This window comes from Sprattus sprattus, assembly GCF_963457725.1.
Source record: "Sprattus sprattus genome assembly, chromosome: 2".
Lineage (NCBI taxonomy): Eukaryota > Metazoa > Chordata > Actinopteri > Clupeiformes > Clupeidae > Sprattus > Sprattus sprattus.
In genome coordinates, this window is record NC_137921.1 from 28316748 (window position 1) to 28338217 (window position 21470).

General features: G+C 44.3%; 1 protein-coding gene across 1 annotated transcript; it reads right to left on the reverse strand.

Moving 5' to 3' along the window:
• Positions 1-1090: 1090 nt before the first annotated feature.
• dpt (dermatopontin) lies at positions 1091-15714 on the reverse strand (the record flags this gene model as incomplete). Its single annotated transcript, XM_080833749.1, has 4 exons — positions 1091-1194; positions 1325-1432; positions 2813-2938; positions 15413-15714. 4 exons carry the CDS (start codon positions 15712-15714, stop codon positions 1128-1130), a joined length of 603 nt encoding a protein of 200 aa, XP_080689875.1. The 3' UTR covers positions 1091-1127.
• Between the last annotated feature and the right edge of the window lie 5756 nt (positions 15715-21470).

The window sequence follows — 21470 nt, forward strand, 5'->3', positions numbered from 1 at the left end:
GGAACAATACTGCTTCTGGAACGTCCCGGGGTAAGACTGGACGAGCATCTACAGTACCTTTGAACACTTGCATTTGCTGCCACTTACCCTCACACCTTAAAAGATCCTTGGCAAAGCATATTTGTATACATTTTCCAGTGAAAGTGTGTAGTCTTAGTCTCTTGTAGAGCTCAGAGCTTTTTGTGTCTTGAATTCTGATTGGGTAACCTTGACACACAGTGACCAGCATGCACTTCTTCATCACTTTTAAGTTCCCTCATAGGACAGCTGTGCTTCTCTACCGGTCACTGCAGCCTGGACAGCTTTGTCTTAGGTATGGCACTTACTGTATAAAGCTTCTGGAATATACCAACACTGTCATTTCCTGCTCTCTGTGTACTCTGAGGGTACAGCCCTGCTCTTTAAAAATCCTTGGATGAGACATCGGTGTGGATTTGTCTCTGAAAGCGCAGACACTGTGTGGTCAGGGATTCTGAGACATGCGCCGCACAACGCAGCCAGCAGACTGCTGTAATTACTGCCCAGGAGCGATAAGAGACTTGGGCTTGGAAGCACAGCACGCGATACAGCAAGATTTATGTCCAGTGACTTTACTGGAAAAAAAAACAGCGATGTGTGGTCTTTGAAGAGGAAAATATAGACATTTAAACTTTAACTTTATTCATTCACCTTTCAGCATGTGGCTTACAATAAAAAATTACATTTAAGGACGTTAAATGCTTATGCTGATATATATATTATATAACATATGAACAAACATACTTACCTGCAACTCACAATACATTAAATAAGATTTTCTACTTGTTTTTCACAATACAAATAATATGAATATGATATTTGCAAAAGTATGGTAGGGAGGAAAGAAATATAGAGTAGGAAGTTACAGATTTGTACAGGTCAGTATTATTTTATTAGTTGTATTACAAAGATTGAATAAGATAATAAAGACATGATAGACACACTAGAACGCGACTACATTACACAGTATCAGTCAAACAATATAACAGAGTTAGTTTTTACAGATACTTTCCATTTACAAGATGAAAGTGATACAAATGTGAAAATGTATAAAAATGTGTGAAAGCACCATATAGTACGTGAGTTAAGCTCACAACCTTTTCTGTGAGTTAAAAATTCTCAAAGTTACAGTCATGCTCTGTCATCCTGCACAGGATATACTTCCACTGCCGATCCCTGAAATAAAACAGAAGGAAGAATGTCATTGTCTTTATGGTCTACGGTCAATGTATGATTGCAAAGAGGTATGTCTGCAATATAGAGTGTCTTTGCAACAAGAAGAGAGAAGTCATTGCTGTTGGCCAACCTGAGCACCCCGCTGAAAGTGGTCTGAGCCCCTCGGATGAAGTAGCCGTAGCTTGGGACGACAAAGTCAGATTCTTCCTGATAGTACTCTGGATTCTCCTGGGTCTTCCTGCAGGGGGATTATATACAGTCATACATACAGGCTGAAGACAGTGTCTCGACACATTCTAATAGTGAATTGGCACACTTTTTCATCAGAATGACAGAGTGAGAGAGGTGTGTGATGACTGAGGTGTGTGATGACTGAGGTGTGTGATGATTGAGTGAGAGAGGTGTGTGATGACTGAGGTGTGTGTGATGACTGAGATGTGTGTGAAGACTGAGTGAGAGAGGTGCGTGATGAATGAGTGAGAGGGGTGTGTGATGACTGAGGTGTGTGATGATTGAGTGAGAGAGGTGTGTGATGACTGAGGTGTGTGTGATGACTGAGATGTGTGTGAAGACTGAGTGAGAGAGGTGTGTGATGAATGAGTGAGAGGGGTGTGTGATGACTGAGGTGTGTGATGAATGAGTGAGAGGGGTGTGTGATGACTGAGTGAGAGAGGTGTGTGATGACTGAGGTGTGTGTGATGACTGAGATGTGTGTGAAGACTGAGTGAGAGAGGTGCGTGATGAATGAGTGAGAGGGGTGTGTGATGACTGAGGTGTGTGATGACTGAGTGAGAGAGGTGTGTGATGACTGAGTGAGAGAGGTGTGTAATGACTGAGTGAGAGAAGTGTGTGACTGAGTGAGAGAGGTGTATGTATGATGACTGAGTGAGAGAGGTGTGTGATGACTGAGTGAGAGAGGTGTATGTATGATGACTGAGTGAGAGAGGTGTGTGATGACTGAGTGAGAGGGGTGTGTGATGACTGAGGTGTGTGATGACTGAGTGAGAGAGGTGTGTGATGACTGAGGTAGAGGTGTGTGTGATGACTGAGGTGTGTGATGACTGAGTGAGAGAAGTGTGTGACTGAGTGAGAGAGGTGTATGTATGATGACTGAGTGAGAGAGGTGTGTGATGACTGAGTGAGAGAGGTGTATGTATGATGACTGAGTGAGAGAGGTGTGTGATGACTGAGTGAGAGGGGTGTGTGATGACTGAGGTGTGTGATGACTGAGTGAGAGAGGTGTGTGATGACTGAGGTAGAGGTGTGTGTGATGACTGAGTGAGAGGTGTGTGATGACTGAGGTGTGTGATGACTGATTGAGAGAGGTGTGTGATGACTGAGGTAGAGGTGTGTGATGACTGAGGTGTGTGATGACTGAGTGAGAGGTGTGTGATGACTGAGGTAGAGGTGTGTGATGACTGAGTTGTGTGATGACTGAGTGAGAAGTGTGTGATGACTGAGGTGTGTGATGACTGAGGTGTGTGATGACTGAGTGAGAGAGGTGTGTGATGATTGAGGTGTGTGATGATTGAGTGAGAGAGGTGTGTGTGATGGAGATCTGGTCTCTCAGAAGAAGGGCAGGTCCCTGTGGTCATGTGGAGAGGCAGGTCAGACGCACCAGCAGGAGTAGGGGCACCTCCGGCTGTAGCGGCAGCACCAGAACTGCCACTCGCGGTCCAGAACCGCGCTAAAGTACTGGCTCTGCACCCCTGCCACCAGACCATTGTTGGAGCACATGGATGACCTGCAAAGCACAAGGGAAGGAATTGAACAGATGTCTTGGGTCAAAGGTGTTTAACGTCAAGGGTTTTGCCAAAGCTAAGCTGGTAAAGCCATGTGCCAGTGACAGCTAGGTTATTGTCTGGAACATTATTATGTGAAAATATGTACATGACCTTAAACTGAATGGGGTGCTTCGTTGTTTACCAGAAAGTAAAACACTGAGGGCCTGATTTACTAACATTGCGACCGCAGCTTAATCTGCGGTTGCACACTAACGCATAGGGCCCTATCTTGCCGATCAGAAACGCAAGTAGGATGGCGCCAAACGCAAGTAGCTGTGTGGGCGGCTCTATGGCGCAGTTGCTATTTTAACGGCGGAAAAAACACACTTGCGCTGGGCGCAAGTGTCAAAAGGGTTGGTCCAAAGGAGGTTACTTAGCCATAGGTGTGGTTTGGGCGTAATATGCAATAAACCAATCAGAGCGTCTTCTCACATTCCCTTTGAGAGCGAGGAGCGCATATTGCAAAGCGGCTTGTTATCGTGATGGCGGAATTACCGGGAGGAAGACCGTGAGGCCACCAGAACGTGTGTTACCAGAAACAATCACGGCAATATTTTCCCATGCTTTTTTGGAGAAATGGTTCTACTTTTCATTTCTTGTTTGTATTTTTTCAGTTACTAGCATTCGTTTTTTGGTGGCAACATATTTGAAATAAACGTCACAAAAACATACTTTCCGATGTTTTGGGTTCACCCTCACTGAATCACTAGGTTATGTATGCGTGGGGGGGGGGGGGGGGGGGGGGGGGGGGGGGGGGGGGGGGGGGGGCACGTCTGTGAATATGGGTACAGTCTATAGCGCCAAGGACGCCAGGGATCCCATACTTCTGTACCCGATTCAGCACCCTCTCTTGATCGGAAAGGAAACCAGTTCGCCTAAACAAATGCAGGGAAAAATACTATACTACGATTTCATTATTTGTGAAAGAGATGGAAGAGAAGAACACAAGTTATTACAGTCTTTAGAACTGTTCTAAAGAGTACAAACAACCGATGTTTTTCTTCCAAAAACCTCGGATAATAGCGAACGCAAAAGAACACATTTTTGTTCTGTGGAAATATACAGCCTACCCCAGCCATGACTACAAAATTAATTAACTTAATTTTCCTTTGAGCAAGTTGAATGTATTTGACACGGCGTTTCACAAGACTAAATATCGAGGGGGTGCATCTGCTGAATCGGGTACAACACTGCCATTACAATTAACCTGAATCATTTGGGGCAATGTGTACGCTAGATGTATGCCTATTTTTAAAATATCTTGGATATGGATATCACAATGATTTCCTCATGTGGTAAATACTTTTTCCTTGTAATTATATATGGCTTGCCAAATAATTGGTATAAATCTCTCGTGTAGACGACAGTTCGTAAAGTGTAGCCTATAGGTCCTATACTGTGCGGGCAAGCACATGCGCCCTTAAAATAGCGTTCTGAATACGCGTTACAGACTTAAGACATTGCGCCTCTGACATTAGACCAGCTTTTTTTTTGGTCAATGGCGCACGGCGCACGGCGCACGGCGTTGTTTTGAAACTGCAAAATACCGCTTGCGCCAGAGAAACGCCTTCTCTGTTCCGCCCCCGCCCATGTCGACGCAAGTTCATTTCGAAGCGTGCCTCTGGAGGGAAAATCGCGCTGTGCGCCGGGTGCAAGATAGGAATGATACATGCGTCGGTGACAATGTCAATTGCGCTAGGTGCAAGATAGGGCCCATAGTGTTTTTCCGCATTTTCCGTGGTATTTATCAAACCAGATCCGCGCTGGGCAATCTGTGCTTACTCCGCCCTTTATGTCCTGATTTACTAACATTGCGACCGCAGCTTAATCTGCGCCTTTGCCAAGGCGCACATTAACGCACAGTGTTTTTCCCTATTTTCCGTGGTATTAATCAAACCAGATCCGCGCTGGGCAATCATTATTTAGCGCACCGTTAAAAGACGGGAGAAATCCCGTAATGGTCATGTTGGCATCACATATGATGGACATTCATTGAATATGTGTGCTTTCTGTTTTGGTAAATGTGTTCGTGGATTGAAGGTGGGAATGTTTGGATGTGGGTGCAATCAATGGCTCCAATTACGTTCGGAAAGTTTGCAATTTCAAAAAAAGTCCTGTTTGATGTCTCTAATTTTAGCTATGGCAGTGAGGAAATGTATTGACCAGTGTGCCGTAGCAATGCGTCGAGTACCTGGGTGAATATTTGGCTGAGTGAAGGCTGAGATATACCAACTGCTGATGCTTTAACTGTTTGAAATTATCCGGAAGATAAAACTGTCATGGACAGATCCAGGGTATTTGGCTACCACTTTAGTAATGGTCATGTTGGCATCACAAATTACCTGGACATTCATTGAATATGTGTGCTTTCTGTTTCGGTAAATGTGTTTGTGGATTGAAGGTGGGAATGTTTGGATGTGGGTGCAATCAATGGCTTCAATTACGTTCAGAAAGTTTGCAATTTCAAAAAAAGTCCTGTTTGATGTCTCTAATTTCAGCTATGGCAGTGGGAGATGTACTGACCAGTGTGCCGTAGCAATGCGTCGAGTATCTGGGTGAATATTTGGCTGAGTGAAGGCTGAGATATACCAACTGCTGATGCTATAACTGTTTGAAATTATCCGGATGCCAATATTTGCAATGTTGTCCGGAGTTTAACAACTGATGGAATGGAATGTGATCGTCTGTTGGAGGGTTCGATGTCGTCTCTGATCTGGTTCAGTAATTGAAGTATTGCGTGGCTGGTTAACCTGTACCGTCTAATGATTTGTGGTTCACTTAACTGAAAAAGTGTTATACGAGTTGAAAAAAATATTTCTGTGCGCTGTCTCTGTCTATGTCCTTGCCTTGCTCTTATAACTGCTGCCATATCAACGTTTTCAGACTCAATGGAAATGCGCTTCCTGGTTAAGACGTGCTTTTATGAGGCGGAGAATTATCCCGCAAATTAGAGACGCGCGCTCGCCAGGCAGTTTTAGTAAATACCACGCAATACATCATTAGGCGCACTTAACTTCTCTCCTCCCATATATTTGCGCCTAACGCCCACGTTCCTTATAACCTCCCATCTCGTTGCGGCACACAGCCACAAAGCGTAAAAATGCGCTTCTACTCAAATGCGCCTCCTTTTTAAATACTGTTTTATGTTTACGACCCCTGTTTTACACCTGAAATGGGCGCAATCCTGTTAGTAAATCAGGCCCTGAATGTACAAACAGTCATTTTCTATATTTTCTTTACAGTAAGATAAGGTAAACATGTTGTCAGTCCTTTATAATTACATTTACGAGTCTCTCAGTGGCGAAAACAAGCGCTTTACTCTGATGTGCTGTGATGTTGCAATCATAGGATTCCATTGTATAGCCATTTAGCAAGTGCCGGTTTTTGCATTCTAACTCAATAGTGGACCGATTTCAATCATTAATTGTCCCTAGTAAGTGAACATTTCGACCCTAAAATATCTAAAAAAAAAAACCCAGGTTGATAGTTCCCCTTTATGCGACTGTTGAACATTAAGAACTTGCAGCATGTCTACTGTGTAAATCCTGTAAAAAATGAATGTGAACCATGCCAATGATGGCTGCTGTGTCACGGCTCAGCTTACATTCGCTGACAGGCATACCTAAATGTCACCAAGAAGCTTTGCTGACATGATTTAAGACCATTTTTCGAGAGATAATGTTCCGTCTCTGTGAGCATAGTGGTTGTGGATGATATAGGCGCAAAATGGAGCTATTCTCATTTTCCTGTCAAATTATATATAGAACCAGTACCTGCCATCCCCTCCCACACATGTCTTAGCTTGTTTATAACTCGGTTTGGCCCTCATCAGAAAATAAAATACAGGATTTGTTAATATAACCTGAAATGGGTGTCTTGAAGCTCATAAATCAGGTTGCAATGTCTAGCTGGCTTTCTTGTCAGTCTCAGTCGAAAGGACTTCCTTGTTAGCACAGGAGGTTAAAGGAATGTAAGATGAAGAATGACCGACGATTGGTGAAAAGTATCGAACATACAGTACAACTTTAGGGGCGCTACTGTCTTCATCTCGAAATTTGTGGAGAACATTATATCTAAGAGATAATCCACAGTTGTGCCTCACTTCTAAATGATTCCTAAATGGGGGCCACTGTGGCGCAACCAGTAACCCTGACCACATTCGGCACTGATACCCATGGAGGACACAGGTTCGATTCCGCCCTGATGTAATTTCTCCTGTCCACTCCATGCCTCTTCTCCCTCTCATTTCCTGTCCCACTCTTCACTAAAACTATTGATAAAAGCCCAAAAATAAATCTTTAAAAAAAGTTTCCCAAATAATGTAATCTTCATATCAGAAAAGAGCTGCCTCTGGCCGCTCAGGGTGACCTTCATGGTGTGTATTCTCTCTGCGGGCTCCGATCAGTGATTGTCTGTAATAAGTAAATAAGATAAAATTAGAAACCCACCCCACGTAGAGGTGGAAACTTCGGCCTTGATTGCAGGACCTTGATTTTCCACCTCATCTCATCGGGAGACGCAGCACTGGTGGTTTAGATCCTCAGGGACCTTTCCTCATGCCACAGTAAGCAAAGCTCAATCAGGAAAAGCAGACATTGATGCAGCCAGTGCGTTTAAAGAACTGCTGTAGAGAGGAGGTTTTAAGAGACATTTCATTTGTATGGACTCACAGATGGGATTTGAGTTACTTGAAGCTCCAGCTTTGTCCTCAGGTTTAGTGTAAGCACAGGTTTGTTTACAGAGCACCCTGTTTATGGCCCATACAGGCTGTTGTCAACACAACAGAGCCACTAACATCAACCGCATGTAGCCCCTGTGCACTGTCATGGCAACACAGACAACCATGGGCAACGGACCTCAGCCAATCGGAATTAGGTTAGGCCTCTCCCAGTGGAGTGCCTGTTTCTTTGCCCGAGCGCAAATCAAAGTGACTGCTTTGATAGTGTGAGAGGAGGAGGGTGGGTGTGTGCGAGGGGGTTGGGGGGGGGGGGCTGGTTTGGAAACTAGCAAAAGCCTTCCAGAGCATCAGCCATTTATCCACAGGGTGGGGTGTGGTTCAACCCAGTGCATTCACGCTTTGTGGGACTGTAAACAACCCCCCCTGCTGATAGGGACATCATGGCACGGCCATTTGTGTTCACATGTGATGAAATGTGGACAGGTGAAACAAATAGGGATACGTGTGGAGCAATCAGTGACAATGATCTGTCTTGTTTACACACACTTTAGCACAAAGCCAAAACAAACAACTCTGCTCTTTCTCTCAGCTCGAAGTTAGTGTACAAAGTCTTGTTTACAACACTGAGACTGCATTCTTCAGGGTCTGGACACAGGACTGGTTAATTCTTCTCTACTAATCAAATGGGAGGCACACAGACATATCGACCAAGCAGCCCACGGTGGAGTGGGGGCTATCTGGCCTCGGCACAAAGCAAAAAAAACCTAGAGATGGGGGTGGGGACAGATTTTCCACTGGATGAAAGGCAGCCGTGGTGCACCCAATTAACCCGGAGCAAAATCCCTCCTGCATGCCACCTTAACAAACGCTGGATCTAGAGCCGGTTCATTAGGGACGTCCCATGGCTCCTTACGGAGACCTGCTTCTACGGTTAACTCTTGATGATTCTGATACCTCCGTGATATCCTCGCCGCTAAGGTTCTCCTCCTCTCTCTCAGACTATCCCTGTCTGTCATCCAGTAAGAGCAATACACCACAGGAGAGCTCATGAATGAGAAGGGCCTGACAGGGACAGTGATTGATACCAAGCTCATTTCATCGTCCTCTGCTTCATCCACTTAGCTTTTTTCCCCATTCTGACAGCCTTTTCCGGAAACTTTGACAAGAATGCTAAATGTTTCGAGAGTTGCGATGTGAATTCACAAAGAGAGAGAGAGAGAGACAGAGAGAGAGCGAGCAAGAGAGAGAGAGAGAGAGAGAGAGAGAGCGAGAGAGAGAGAGAGGGAGAGAGAGAGAGAGAGAGAGAGGGAGAGAAAGAGAGAGTGAGAGAGAGAGAGTGTGTTTGGTCATGTTTCACTACAGTTTTATGGCCTTCTAAGGACAAATAACGTCAGGGTTCCTCAGTGCAAGAAGGGCTTTGACCGTGATACCCACAGCTCAGCCAAATGTGAGAGCACCTCCAAACAGACAGGAAGCAGCACTAACATTTATGGACCTGGATCGCAAACCCAACATGGAAAGTTTGTGTGGAAATGCTGAGAGACCGCCAGCGAGGGGAAAGCCGCCAGTACAACATGGACCAAGAACAAAGAGAAAGAGCGAGACTGAGACTCAGGCTGGCAAATGGCTCTGATGCTCCAGTGACTCTCTTAGTTCTGTTTCTATGGCACCAGAGCTCGTATGAAGTTCCAGCTTCAAGAACTGCATAGGGTTCAGCGGTGGCGTTTTGCGAGGGGAAGTTCATGCCTGGGCCTCCTTCACTGGCTATTTTGTGCCCTATGTGGGTTTTAACGAGAGTCTCCATTTAGCTAAGACCTAAAACATATTAAGGCCTAAATGGTGTTACGTAGGACTTGTAACTTACTGCTGGTCAGGGGCGTGCACAGGAATTTTGAAGGGCAGTTGCTTTGCCCCGGGAAAAAGGGGCAACACGTTAATTTTTGTCTCCGCGGCAACCGCTGCCACACCCCCTACCCCTGATCGCAAATTTTGCCAATATCATTTTAAAGAGTGTTGAGTGCCGAGGGGTGCACAGCGATGCAGCAGACCGCCACTTCACACATTTACTCGCTATCCTAGCAAGGCACTTGGCCTCAGGTGGGTTAAATAAATATTGTGTTTGTAAAAGGCAGTTTGCTGCGGCACTTTGATTCATAATGCCGTCTTGGTCTTTCAAATGTGGTAAACTAATGTGACTCCCTACTGTTTGCACGTTGAATAAGCCCGTAAGAAGAGCCTGGGAAGCTGAGAGCGGAGAAACTTAAGTGGTCCCATGCTGCTGTTCTTTAGCAGGAGCGAATGAGACTCTGATTAGAGGACCTATTTCCTATAGGTGTGTGCACACGAAGGGAGGGTTTGCAGTGAGTGAGCCTGCGTGCATTCGTCAAGGGAACCAGTGTGACGTCCTGCGTCTGGGTGGAAATAGTGTTTCATCATTCTTCATTTCATCTTTGTTTTCCTGTGTGGTGTCTGCGGCAGATGATGACATGTTTTTTTCTGAACATTTAGGGGACACAGATATTTTTGTTCCTTTCTGAAAGTCCGATTGAGAGCATTTGGTTGTTTAATTTTGATAGATGTTTCCTTTTTTTTTTTTTAATGGAATGAGATCACAGTGGGAGGGCTGGAACTGGTTTAAATACATGTTGACATCAGGACCTGGGATTGCATGGCACATGCAGCTGTCCACATGCTTCACACACACGGACACACGCACGCACGCACACACACACACACACACGCACACACACGCCCTGCGTCTGCAACCCATCATCAGGCAGCATGCTTTCACCTGTAGGCGTGTTTACATACGTAGGTAGGCACTCCACTCATGCATATCGAGATGCAGGCCACACACTGCAATCTGACTCCCAGAATGCCCTTGAGCACACTCATCTTCCCTATTAAAAAACACATTGCTTCCTCTCTGTCAACGCCCTTCCTCTTCTACACGAGCAGATGAGTGTTTTCCTACAGGGAGTGCACACATACTAATAAAAACATACATCTATACAATACTGCAAGTGACTCCTGGTCATTGTTCCTCTAGTGCATTAGTACACCTGGTCATTGTTCCTGTAACACTGTAGTACACCTGGTTATTGTTCCTGTAACACTGCCGTACACCTGGTCATTACAGTGCATGAAATGCCCTGTATTGTTATTCCTAGGCATTTTCTTCTTCTTATTATTATTACAGTGCATGAAATGCCCTGTATTGTTATTCCTAGGCTTCTTCTTCTTCTTCTTCTTCTTCTTGTTACCTTTTTCTGCGATTAATTCAGCCAGAACCGCTTAACGTAGAAACTTCATTCAAACTTTGTCGCGTAGGTCTTGTAAACGACACTTATGCTATGTATTTTTCACTTTTCTAAACTTTATACTTTTTAAGATATTAAAGAAAAACGAATATAAATGTCTCCCATTGACTTACATTGGGACATTATGACATCATAATAGGGTCTTTAAACTGGCATGCACCTGTGCTTTACTGACACCTGTGCCAAATCAAAGGAACCTCTTGTCTCTCTGTCCCTCTCAATTTAACTGTAACTAGGAACATTAAGACACCATCCATTCTCTATTTTTTTTTCTCTCCATCTCTCCATCTTTCTCTCTCTGTCAACTTTCTCTCACACTCAATCTCTCTTCTTCACTCCATTTTTATCTCCTTTTTTCAATATTTTCACTCTCTCTTTATCTCTTCATCCAGAGCCACTCTTGTTCACTCTTCTTTCCTTCTTCCACTCTTCTTTCCTTTCTTATTTTCTTCTTCCATTTTTCTTTCCTTCTTCCACTCTTCTTGCCTTTCTTTTTTCCTTCATCCACTCTTCTTTCCTTCTTCCACTTTTCTTTCCTTTCTTCACTCTTCTTTCCTTCTTACACTCTTCTTTCCTTTATTCTTTCCTTCTTCCACTCTTCTTTCCTTCCTTCACTCTTCTTTCCTTTCTTCTTTCATTATTTCACTCTTCTTTCCTTTCTTCACTCTTCTTTCTTTTCATCTTTCCTTCTTTCACTCTTCTTTCCTTTCTTCTTTCCTTCTTCCACTCTCCTCTCTTTTCTTCACTCTTCTTTCCTTTTGTCTTTCCTTCTTCCACTCTTCTTTCCTTTCTTCTTTCCTTCTTTCACTCTTCTTTCTTTTCTTCTTCCTTTCTTAACCTTTGCATTTCATGCACTGGTATTTCCTTCAGGAAATGCATTTTCTAGTTCTTCTTACCTTTTTCTGCGATTAATTCAGCCCGAAGCGTTTAACGTAGAAACTTCATTCAAACTTTGTCGCGTAGGTCTTGTAAAGGACACTTATGCTATGTATTTTTCACTTTTCTAAACTTTATACTTTTTAAGATCTTAAATAAAAACGAATCTAAATTTTCCCATTGACTTACATTGGGCCATTATGACATCATAATAGGGTCTTTAAACTGGCTTGCACCTGTGCCCCACTGACACCTGCGCCAAATCCAAGGAACCTTTTCTCTGTCCCTCTCAATTTAACTGTAACTAGGAACATTAAGACACCTTCCATTCTCTACTTTTTTCTCTCTCCATCTCTCCATCTTTCTCTCTATCCCTCTCAGTCTACTTTCTCTCACACTCAATCTCTCTTCTTCACTCCATTTTTATCTCCTTTTTTCAATATTTTCACTCTCTTTTTCTCTTTCACTCTTGTTCACTCTTCTTTCCTTCTTCCACTCTTCTTTCCTTCTTTCACTTTTCTTTCCTTTCTTCACTCTCCTTTCTTCTTTCCTTCTTTCACTCTTCTTTCCTTTCTTCTTTCCTTCTTCAACTATGATTTCCTTCTTTCACTCTTCTTTCTTTTCTTCTTCCACTCTTCTTTCCTTTCCTCACTCTTCTTTCCTTTCCTCACTCTTCTTTCTTTTCTTCTTTCCTTCTTTCACTCTTCTTTCCTTCTTCCTCTCTTCTCTCCTTTCTTCACTCTTCTTTCCTTCTTCCACTCTTCTTTCCTTTCTTCTTTCCTTCTTCCACTCTTCTTTCTTTTCTTCTTCCTTTCCTAACTTTTGCATTTCATGCACTGGTATTTCCTTCAGGAAATGCATTTTCTAGTTGTTCCTGTAACACTGTCGTACACCTGGTCATTATTCATCTAGTGCATTAGTACACCTGGTCATTGTTCCTGTCTCGCATTAGTACACCTGGTCATTGTTCCTGTCTCGCATTAGTACACCTGGTCATTGTTCCTGTAACACTGTATGTAGTACACCTGGCCATTGTTCCTGTCTCGCAGTAGTACACCGGGTCATTGTTCCTTTCTCGCAGTAGTACACCGGGTCATTGTTCCTTTCTCGCAGTAGTACACCTTTCTGGGTCGAAGTAGTAGTATGCCGGGTCATTGTTCATGCAACAAGTCCACCGTCAGCCAGAGGAAGGCCATCTGGGGGCCCGTGTTGTGTGGCAATAATGACCTTTACGAGGCTCGCGTACATGTCATCTGTAAAAACATCCCTTGGTGTTGTGGTGTTGTGCCGTGAGGTGGTGCATGTAAAACCATGCAGCTCACTGAGAACAAGAGCATCTGTTCTCTTATTGAATGCATTGCTGCATAGCAGTATGTGAAGTTTTCAGCCTGTGGTAGACATGTGATTACCATGAGCCGAACATGTTGACCTCAGGAAGCATGTGGGACTTGTTGCGATGGTCATTTTTCTTCAGAGGTCTGCCGATCTTGTCTATACATAGGTCTGTGCTGATACATAGACATGCAACCCAGGTCTATATTGGTGAGTTGAGAAACATAACATGCACTGATGGGAGAGAGGTGTCATGTGCAAATGAAGTGGATGGGAACACATGTGAAGACCTCTTTTTTCATGATATTAGCTTACCCCAGAATTATGCTGTGAATAATCAAGTATGCAAAGTATGCATTATACCGAAGATATGAGATTGGAATTCTACAGATGTATCTTGAGATATGAAACCTCTGGTCTGGGTGTGGGGTAGTGGTTGCAGTGCTCAAACGCTATTGGTCCTTTTCAGTTTAATTTGACAGTATCTACACATATTCCCAAAAAGGCTAATATTGTACTATCGCCTTCAATCATGCATTCAAAAAAGACAAATGAGAATATGGCGACACCCATCTTCTCCATTCAAAACACTTTGCACAATTTAATTGTATCCACTTAACACTAATGTAGAAATTAAAGGCATCTGACGTCTGAACAACATATAAAGACAAAATGACACGTTAGCTTGAACACAGACTGACCACAGGCGGGTTGATTCCAGGCTGCTGCACCACACAACCTGCATGCAGCGCCAGTTTAATGATCATTTTGAGAGTAAATAGAGGCAGCTGCACTTTGCCGCTGTATTCTTGCGTGGGGAGAGAGGATGTGCGGTCGTAATCTTGAGCCAGAGTGTGGAACTGGACAGTAAATTGGAAGCCAATGCTAAAGGCACAAACACATCTGCCTCACATCCCTGTCCGCTTCAGATCGATCATCTCTTAATGTTTAAAACTTGTATCAGCTTCGATAAACAAATGACTCAGACATTAATGCAGAACAGCTGTCGTTCCATGAGCAGTTTTCTCCCGACAATCAGACCTCTATAAAACCTTTATAAAAGCACAGCTTGAGGGCCATTCTCTTTCCCATAATTCATACCTATATACAAAGGTTGACGGCTTCTGCAAAAACATACAAAAACATTCTTCATTGTTCTCCGGCCATTGTTGGAGGAGTGATATTCAAATGATTCCCGTCCACCTGGGTCTGACGAGGTCTCCAGTGTCTCCACCAAGATTGCAGCCTGCCTCACCGACACTGAATGATGGAAAGCCACCTTCTGCATCAACCTCTCCAAGACGGTTTAACCATAGCTCTTTTTTTTCACCTTGTGATTGACATTGTCTATTATCTTTTTCACATTACCTTTCATGGCATTTGGACTGATTCACTGAAAACCCTTTTTTTTTTCTCTACAATAACATTTGAATGGAAAATTATATATAAATATATATATTATAGTATCTATAAATATACTGTATGTATAATATATATATAAAAGTATGTTGCCCTAGACATGTATGCCACATATCTCTTTAAAGTTATCCAGATGTACAGGCCTATTGTAAGAGATAAATTAAGTATAAAAAAATGTATTTGTTTTGAATTACCAAATAGAATTCTGGACTGAGGGCTGGATTCCGAGTCAAGGGTGACTGCAGACAATCTGGGATCTATTCTTCTTTTGACTACAATAATGAGCTGAAACTACCTTATATGGCAATAAAGCTGCCCGCATAAATATAGAAGAAACGGTCTAGTGTTTAGTGATAGTGGTTACAGTGGGATTTAGTAGATTTAAGCCTGTTAAACCAAACGTACCAATCTAACAATGATAGGAGATACTTACATGCATGAGAGGGTTAGTTCTAAAAATGTTTAAAAAAACATCCATCTCCTGCTGCCTGCGGTCACTGACTACCAGAGCACCTGGGAATAACTGCAAACTGGCTGCCATAAACTGCACTGGCCAGATGCTGTGGGACTGAACTGTCACCAGTGTGCAGTTCACGGCCATTTTACAGCTCACTCCAGCCAGCTATCACATATTTCAGGCCAGACTCTTGAAACAGATTGCAACTTCAAAGCACAGAGGAACGTCTAGATATAAGCCAAGCTGATTGTCACTCTTCTGATGTGATGGTCAGTAAAGCACTGGTCACACACACACACACACACACACACACACACACACACACACACACACACACACACAGGGCACCTACCACTCCATCCCGCCGCGGTTGATGTCGTCCCACCAGCAGTCGGTTGGCTCGCCAAGGCTGTAAGGTGTCGGCTGGCACTCGAAGCTCCACAGCCGGTCCGAGCCGTCCTTCTCACTGAAGTAGCTGCGGATGGCCACCAGCGCCTCGCCGTGGGGGCACTGGAAGTTGAAGCCCTGGCGGTACTGGTTGATCCAGGGCTCGTCGTAGATGTCGTTGGGCTGGGCACGGCTCAGGGCGGCCAGCAGCAGCAGCAGCAGGGGCAGCTGGAAGGGCAGAGAGCGGTGCAGGAGCGCGGGGTGCATCTTGGAGCAGGGCTGGTGTGTGTCTGGAACACCGTCTGGCTGTGGGACTATTGTACGGTTCGGCCAGGGGGAGGTTTCTCTGCCCAGATGTTGTGTGTCGCAGTCCAGAGACAGGGTGTAATTCCAGAGCTTTGAGGACACATACAGTTGGAAAGCAAATTTTTATTTCATTCAGGGGGGCTTGTCCTCCCACTTCCCGGACGATGTAGACGTAGTAGACTCTCTGGGCGGATGCCTCCAAGCGAGGGGGGTGGAGAGGCGCTCCTTACAGGTTTATCAGGGATTACAAATGATGAAAATGTCATTGGCAAGTCGATCTCTTATAACAGCCATTAGCTCCATCTGAAAAGTGTATTCCCCCCATGTTTGGAAGAGAAGACAGGCAGCAAAGGCAGAGACCAAGCGCTGCTCAGAAGAAGGACTGCTCTCAGTGTTTGGCTCTCCACACAGTCATTTCTGAATATATCTCGAGCAGTACACCCTTCTTCTGTTGTTTTACACCGTTTTCATGAGTGTGCCGTATAAGCTGTAATGCCTTAAAGGCACCCAGTGCAACTTTCGAGGCTTTTTTACACATCTTTTTTACACGTAGTAAGTTTCAATAACTCCAATCCATTACATATCGACATTCAAGGAGCAAAGATGAGACGTCGTTGTGTGGTGAGAACTGATAGAAAATCGATAACAACAACAATCGCCGCCATTTTCTTTATTTTTTGTGACCCACAATAAATAAAGCAGGATTCCAGTCAGTGGAAAAATGGCCTCTCCCCACCGGCGATTGTTGTTGTTTACGATTTTCTATCAGTTCTCACCACACAACGACGTCTCATCTTTGCTCCTTGAATGTCGACATGTAATGGTATGGAGTTATTGAAACTTACTACGTGTAAAAAAGACTAGAAATTGAATTTATTTATTTTTCATTGAATGTTTATATAAAGTTGCACTGGGTGCCTTTAATGGACATGTTTGAGATTCTGACACAAGCCTTTCTCGCCTCTTTTGAGGAATTGGCATTTACTTGCTGGCTTGCAGTATTAACTGAGAGAGATCAAATTGGGATCAAATTGATAAGGAACCCACCTATTTATTGCTCCACAACCCCAGCAGCACATGTGTACAAAAGAATATAACAAAGATAATAGAACTCCTGGGCTCAAGATCCGGAGGGTGAAATGAGGAAGAGAATCTTCCCATCATGTATGCTGACTTTCCTTCTCCAGTTTCATTCTCTCATTCTCAGTTTCCCTCTCTCTCATTCCCTATCTCTCATTCCCTCTCTATCACTCCCTCTCTCTCATTCCCTCTCTCTCACTCCATCTCTCTCACTCCCTCTGTCTTACTCCCTGTCTCTCACTCCCTCTCTCTCATTCCCTCTCTCTCTCATTCCCCCTCTTATTCCCCCTCTCCCTCATTCCCTCCCTCTCCCCCTCACCCTTTCAAGCACACACAAACACAGCGTTTCAGCGTTTCACAAGTCATCGTGGAGCGTAGTGAGACACTGGTCTGGCAAACATTCAGCCTAAGAAAGGCTTTGGCAGGCCTCGATGGCCACCAATCCTAAAGACCTTTCACCTCGCAGCCTCACGACACCCTGTAGGGGGCAGTAGTGCAAGGCACTTCAGCTGAGTGTTGATGAGTGCATAATAACACAGTGTGAAGAAAAGCCATAATAGTCACATAAGCTCTTCTCTCTCTCCCACTGAATAGAGTATTAAGATATTAAGATGTGATACAAAAAAAATGTGTTTGTGCCTCCAGATCGAGATCTTGTTGTTGAGGAACACAGATTAAGGGATGAAATGTATTTATGCTGTCGGAAGGACAAACATGACTTACAATTTCTGCAGAAGCCTTTGAGTTATCAGCATTGTAAGTGTAAACATTAACTGATCTTATCAATGATTGGATAAGTAGTTATGTAAACTTTGTCCTGAAAGAGCAACCTGCCAATATGAGACTGTGTGTAGAGGAATGCTTTGGGTGCTGAGTAGGATTTCAGCACCGTGACACGGTCACTTCTTTGGTCTTTGTTCGACTCGGGTGACACTTTGTTCTTTTCCAAAGGTTGCACAGGATGCTTCCAGGCGACAGGGGCAGGCCGCTGTGTGTGTGTGTGTGTGTGGGGGGGGGGGGGGGGGGGGGGGGAGGGTGTGAACTGTGTATCACGCTGACCCCTGGTTTCCAGGTGATGTGTAAGAGACTCAAAGGTCACCCTTAGGTTTGAAACAACAATAGTGGACTTTTCCATTCCGCCTTGGCTGGGCTCTGAGTTTATGGCGGACGGCCAGCTTCAAAGTGGTGGCGTAGCGGTCCCGTAAAGTGGCTCATAAAAAAAAAAAACACCACTGGCCAAGGAAATCCAAAACCAAACAGGGAAATGGCAAATCAGGGACTATGAGAACCACAGGATGACTCCTAGGTCCTGCTCACAGAGCCAAGCCAGATCAGAGCCGGCACTGGGCCAGATCCAGCCATTTGCATGAGATGGTTCTTTAAAAAATGTATTTGAATTTAATTTAATTTAAAATAATTCCAAAGTCAGCTAGAGTTTAAGTAAGTGTGTCCATGGGTGGGTGAATGAGTGGGTGAATGAGTGAGTGAGTAAGTAGCAAGTTAGTAAGTAATCTTTGTCTAAAAAGAAATGTTAAAATGTAACCACTGCAACAGAACTTCACCCAAAAGCGCTCTGTTGTGTGTCCACTAACATGAAGTGAAAAAAAGTTATTCTTGTGGAAGACCTTCAAAATGAGAGACATGCCTAGGATAGACCCATGAATCCTTTTGAAGTAACTATCAGCTAATGAACGAGTCAATAGTCAGTTCCAATCATATTATAAAGCACCTGCTTAGGCGTACCACTTTCAGCTGAGCTCAAAAATGAAGGGGAGCACAAATTAAATGAAATTAATTCCAGTGTGTAATCTGACACAGTGCCTTTGATCTGGCTGGAAAAATGCCACCCTTCACAGCTCTAAAAATAACCAGGCCAACCCCCGGAATAGAGAGTGAGTGTAAGTATGTGAAGGATTCCAGGGACATTGCAAGGGAGCGACGGGGTAGCAACTGTATTTTTAGACTCTGTACCCTAAAAAAAGATCTGTTGCTTCCAACCCGGTGAGATTTGGGCCTGTTAGTGAATTAATTTTCAACTATCCCTCACATGAGGAGAAGAAGAGAAGGAGAGGGGGAGAGAATGAGAGGGAGAGAGATGAAAAGAGAGAGGGAGAGCTGAAATAGAATAGACTATGCCTGTCTTGTATACTCAGTGGAGGGGTTTCGTACTCACACGACGAACAGCACACACAGAACACACACACACACACGCACATGCACACGCACAAGCACACACACACGCACACACACACACACACACACACACACACACACAAACACACACACACACACACACACACACACACACGCACACACGCACACACTCACACACACAGACACACACACACACACACACACAACCACACACACACACACACACGCACACACACACACACACACACACACACACACACACACACACACACACACACACACACAAACACACGCACACACACACACACACACACACACACACACACACACACACACAGTACGAACAACATGTACCTGATTGTCTGAACTAACACCCTTCAGGACAGGACATGAAGCACATAAAAAACATAACCTAGGCTTCTCTCTTACGCGTACTGACGTTATTACCGCTACAGATATGCATACACATACTCAGCCCTGCGTTAGTGTTGACACTAAAGTTATAGCTCCACCGTCGTCACCTTTCTAAGAGGAATGTTAACTGTAGCAGTGAACCTTAGCAGGCTTTCACCTTGGTATAAGGACGATCTGGCCTTCTCTGAGCTCTTCTCACTAACTGTGGAATCGTAAGTCGTCGCTTCTGGTGTTGTGTATGGGGACTTGTGACAGGTCCGTGTAGCTACAAATGTGTGTAGGTGCGTGACACAACTCAAAAGGGCCTTTACAGATGGGGAGTCACCCAAAAGATTGCTTTTTTTTGTACACGTGGCCCTTGCGGATTATGTGTAAACAGTTACTGCAAATGTGGCCACAGACCTTGAGCAAACAATAGAGAATGACACTCAACATGTACTGTGTGTCAACCAGCGCAAAAGACTAAAGCCTGGATTGAGAGTAAGACTAAAATGATGGCTAATGAGAGGATACATCAGTTCACAGCTGCTCACTGTCACCAGTGAGCAAGTGTTTTCAGTTTCGGTTTGTGTTAAGGCAAGACAGAGTACCAGCACTAACAAGTGTCGGTGGTGCCGTTCCAAGTTATACATTCAGTTTGGAGGAACTGTGTGTGTGCGTGTGTGTGTGTGTGTGTGTGTGTGTGTGTGTGTGTACGTGCAGTGTGTTTAGTTTTTCAGGAAACCTGAGATAAACATGCAGTGATAGGAAAGTTTCTGTTTAAGGATAAACAGGCACCTTAATCGATCCCAGACGGGCCCCATCTGCTCCTTGCCATCCCATTTGATGCTGCCCTCCGGTGCAGCTTGGCTGGAGAGCAGTCTGTGGCTGCCCCATGACTGCACCTTAATCACTGTTTACACGCAGACACACTTCTGGGCCAACAACCATTCCACTGAGACAGGGTTATTCCCAAAGAACTGCACTGCGAGCTTCCCTTCCCACTCCCAGACGTTCATACTTCTAACGTGAGAGCATGCTGCACCATTGGCAAGAGGAGACTCAGAACAAGCCACAGGAGCCATGCAACCGGTTGTGACTCAAGAGTGGGTTTTAATGTATGCTTTGTGACCCTCAAATCCTAGTGGTAGTTACAGTCTCACACACACAGTACTAAGAGGTACGTCTGCAAAATGTGACAAGTCGTGATGGCCTCTAGTCTTAAAGTTTACAGTAGAAATATGCTTGAAGGCAAGTTCTGATGAAAGGGATGCGATACAGAGGAACTTCTTCCCCAGTACAAGTGGTAAATGTACACAGCATACATGTGGTAAATGCCTTAATTAAAAAAACCATAATACATACAAACATCATATGGTATATACATGATAAATACAAAACAGCTTACTGGGTATACTCATAGGGTTACTTTTACAAGGGTAAGTACAGAAGGAGCAGAAAAACATGTTGATGGTGGCACTTATTTACATTGCAGGAAAATTCTAGAAAAGAGTATGGGGTAGAATAAGTATTACAGTATGTTGGGGATGGGTTTGTGTGGGCAGAGGGTTTCTACAAGTAGATCAGGTGGAGAGACTACAGCAGCATCCCATAGCTTAAATAGTCTAGACTAGGAAGACTAGACAATACATAGCTTGGGTTTCACCAACATAAACACAGACAGAGCTGTAATCTTGATTTTGTCTGTCTTTTTCTGTTTGTGTGACGTCACGCCTTGTTAAAAACAATAAAAATGCTTTCGCACCCTACCAGAGTCTGTATCACTGCTTATCTCGTGTCTGGAATTTCCCAGCGCTCCGGCCCATTGTGATGCGCCCTGTAAATGTAAACGACCAGCCTTCCCATCAGCCCATGGGATGTGTGAGCTTGATGTGAGGGCCGTTAGTGAGCCATTGTCTTAACATCTCCAGCCCTGCACAACTTCTGTTCTCTGATAGTCACTTATCTTAGTCAAGGTCACACGGGGTCACGCCCTCCTGCCCAGCCCCCTTCTAAGGTTGCTTCACAAATTAAACAGGGCCATTAGCACAGAGTGAAACTTAAATATTCCATGATGGAGCTCTGTCAAT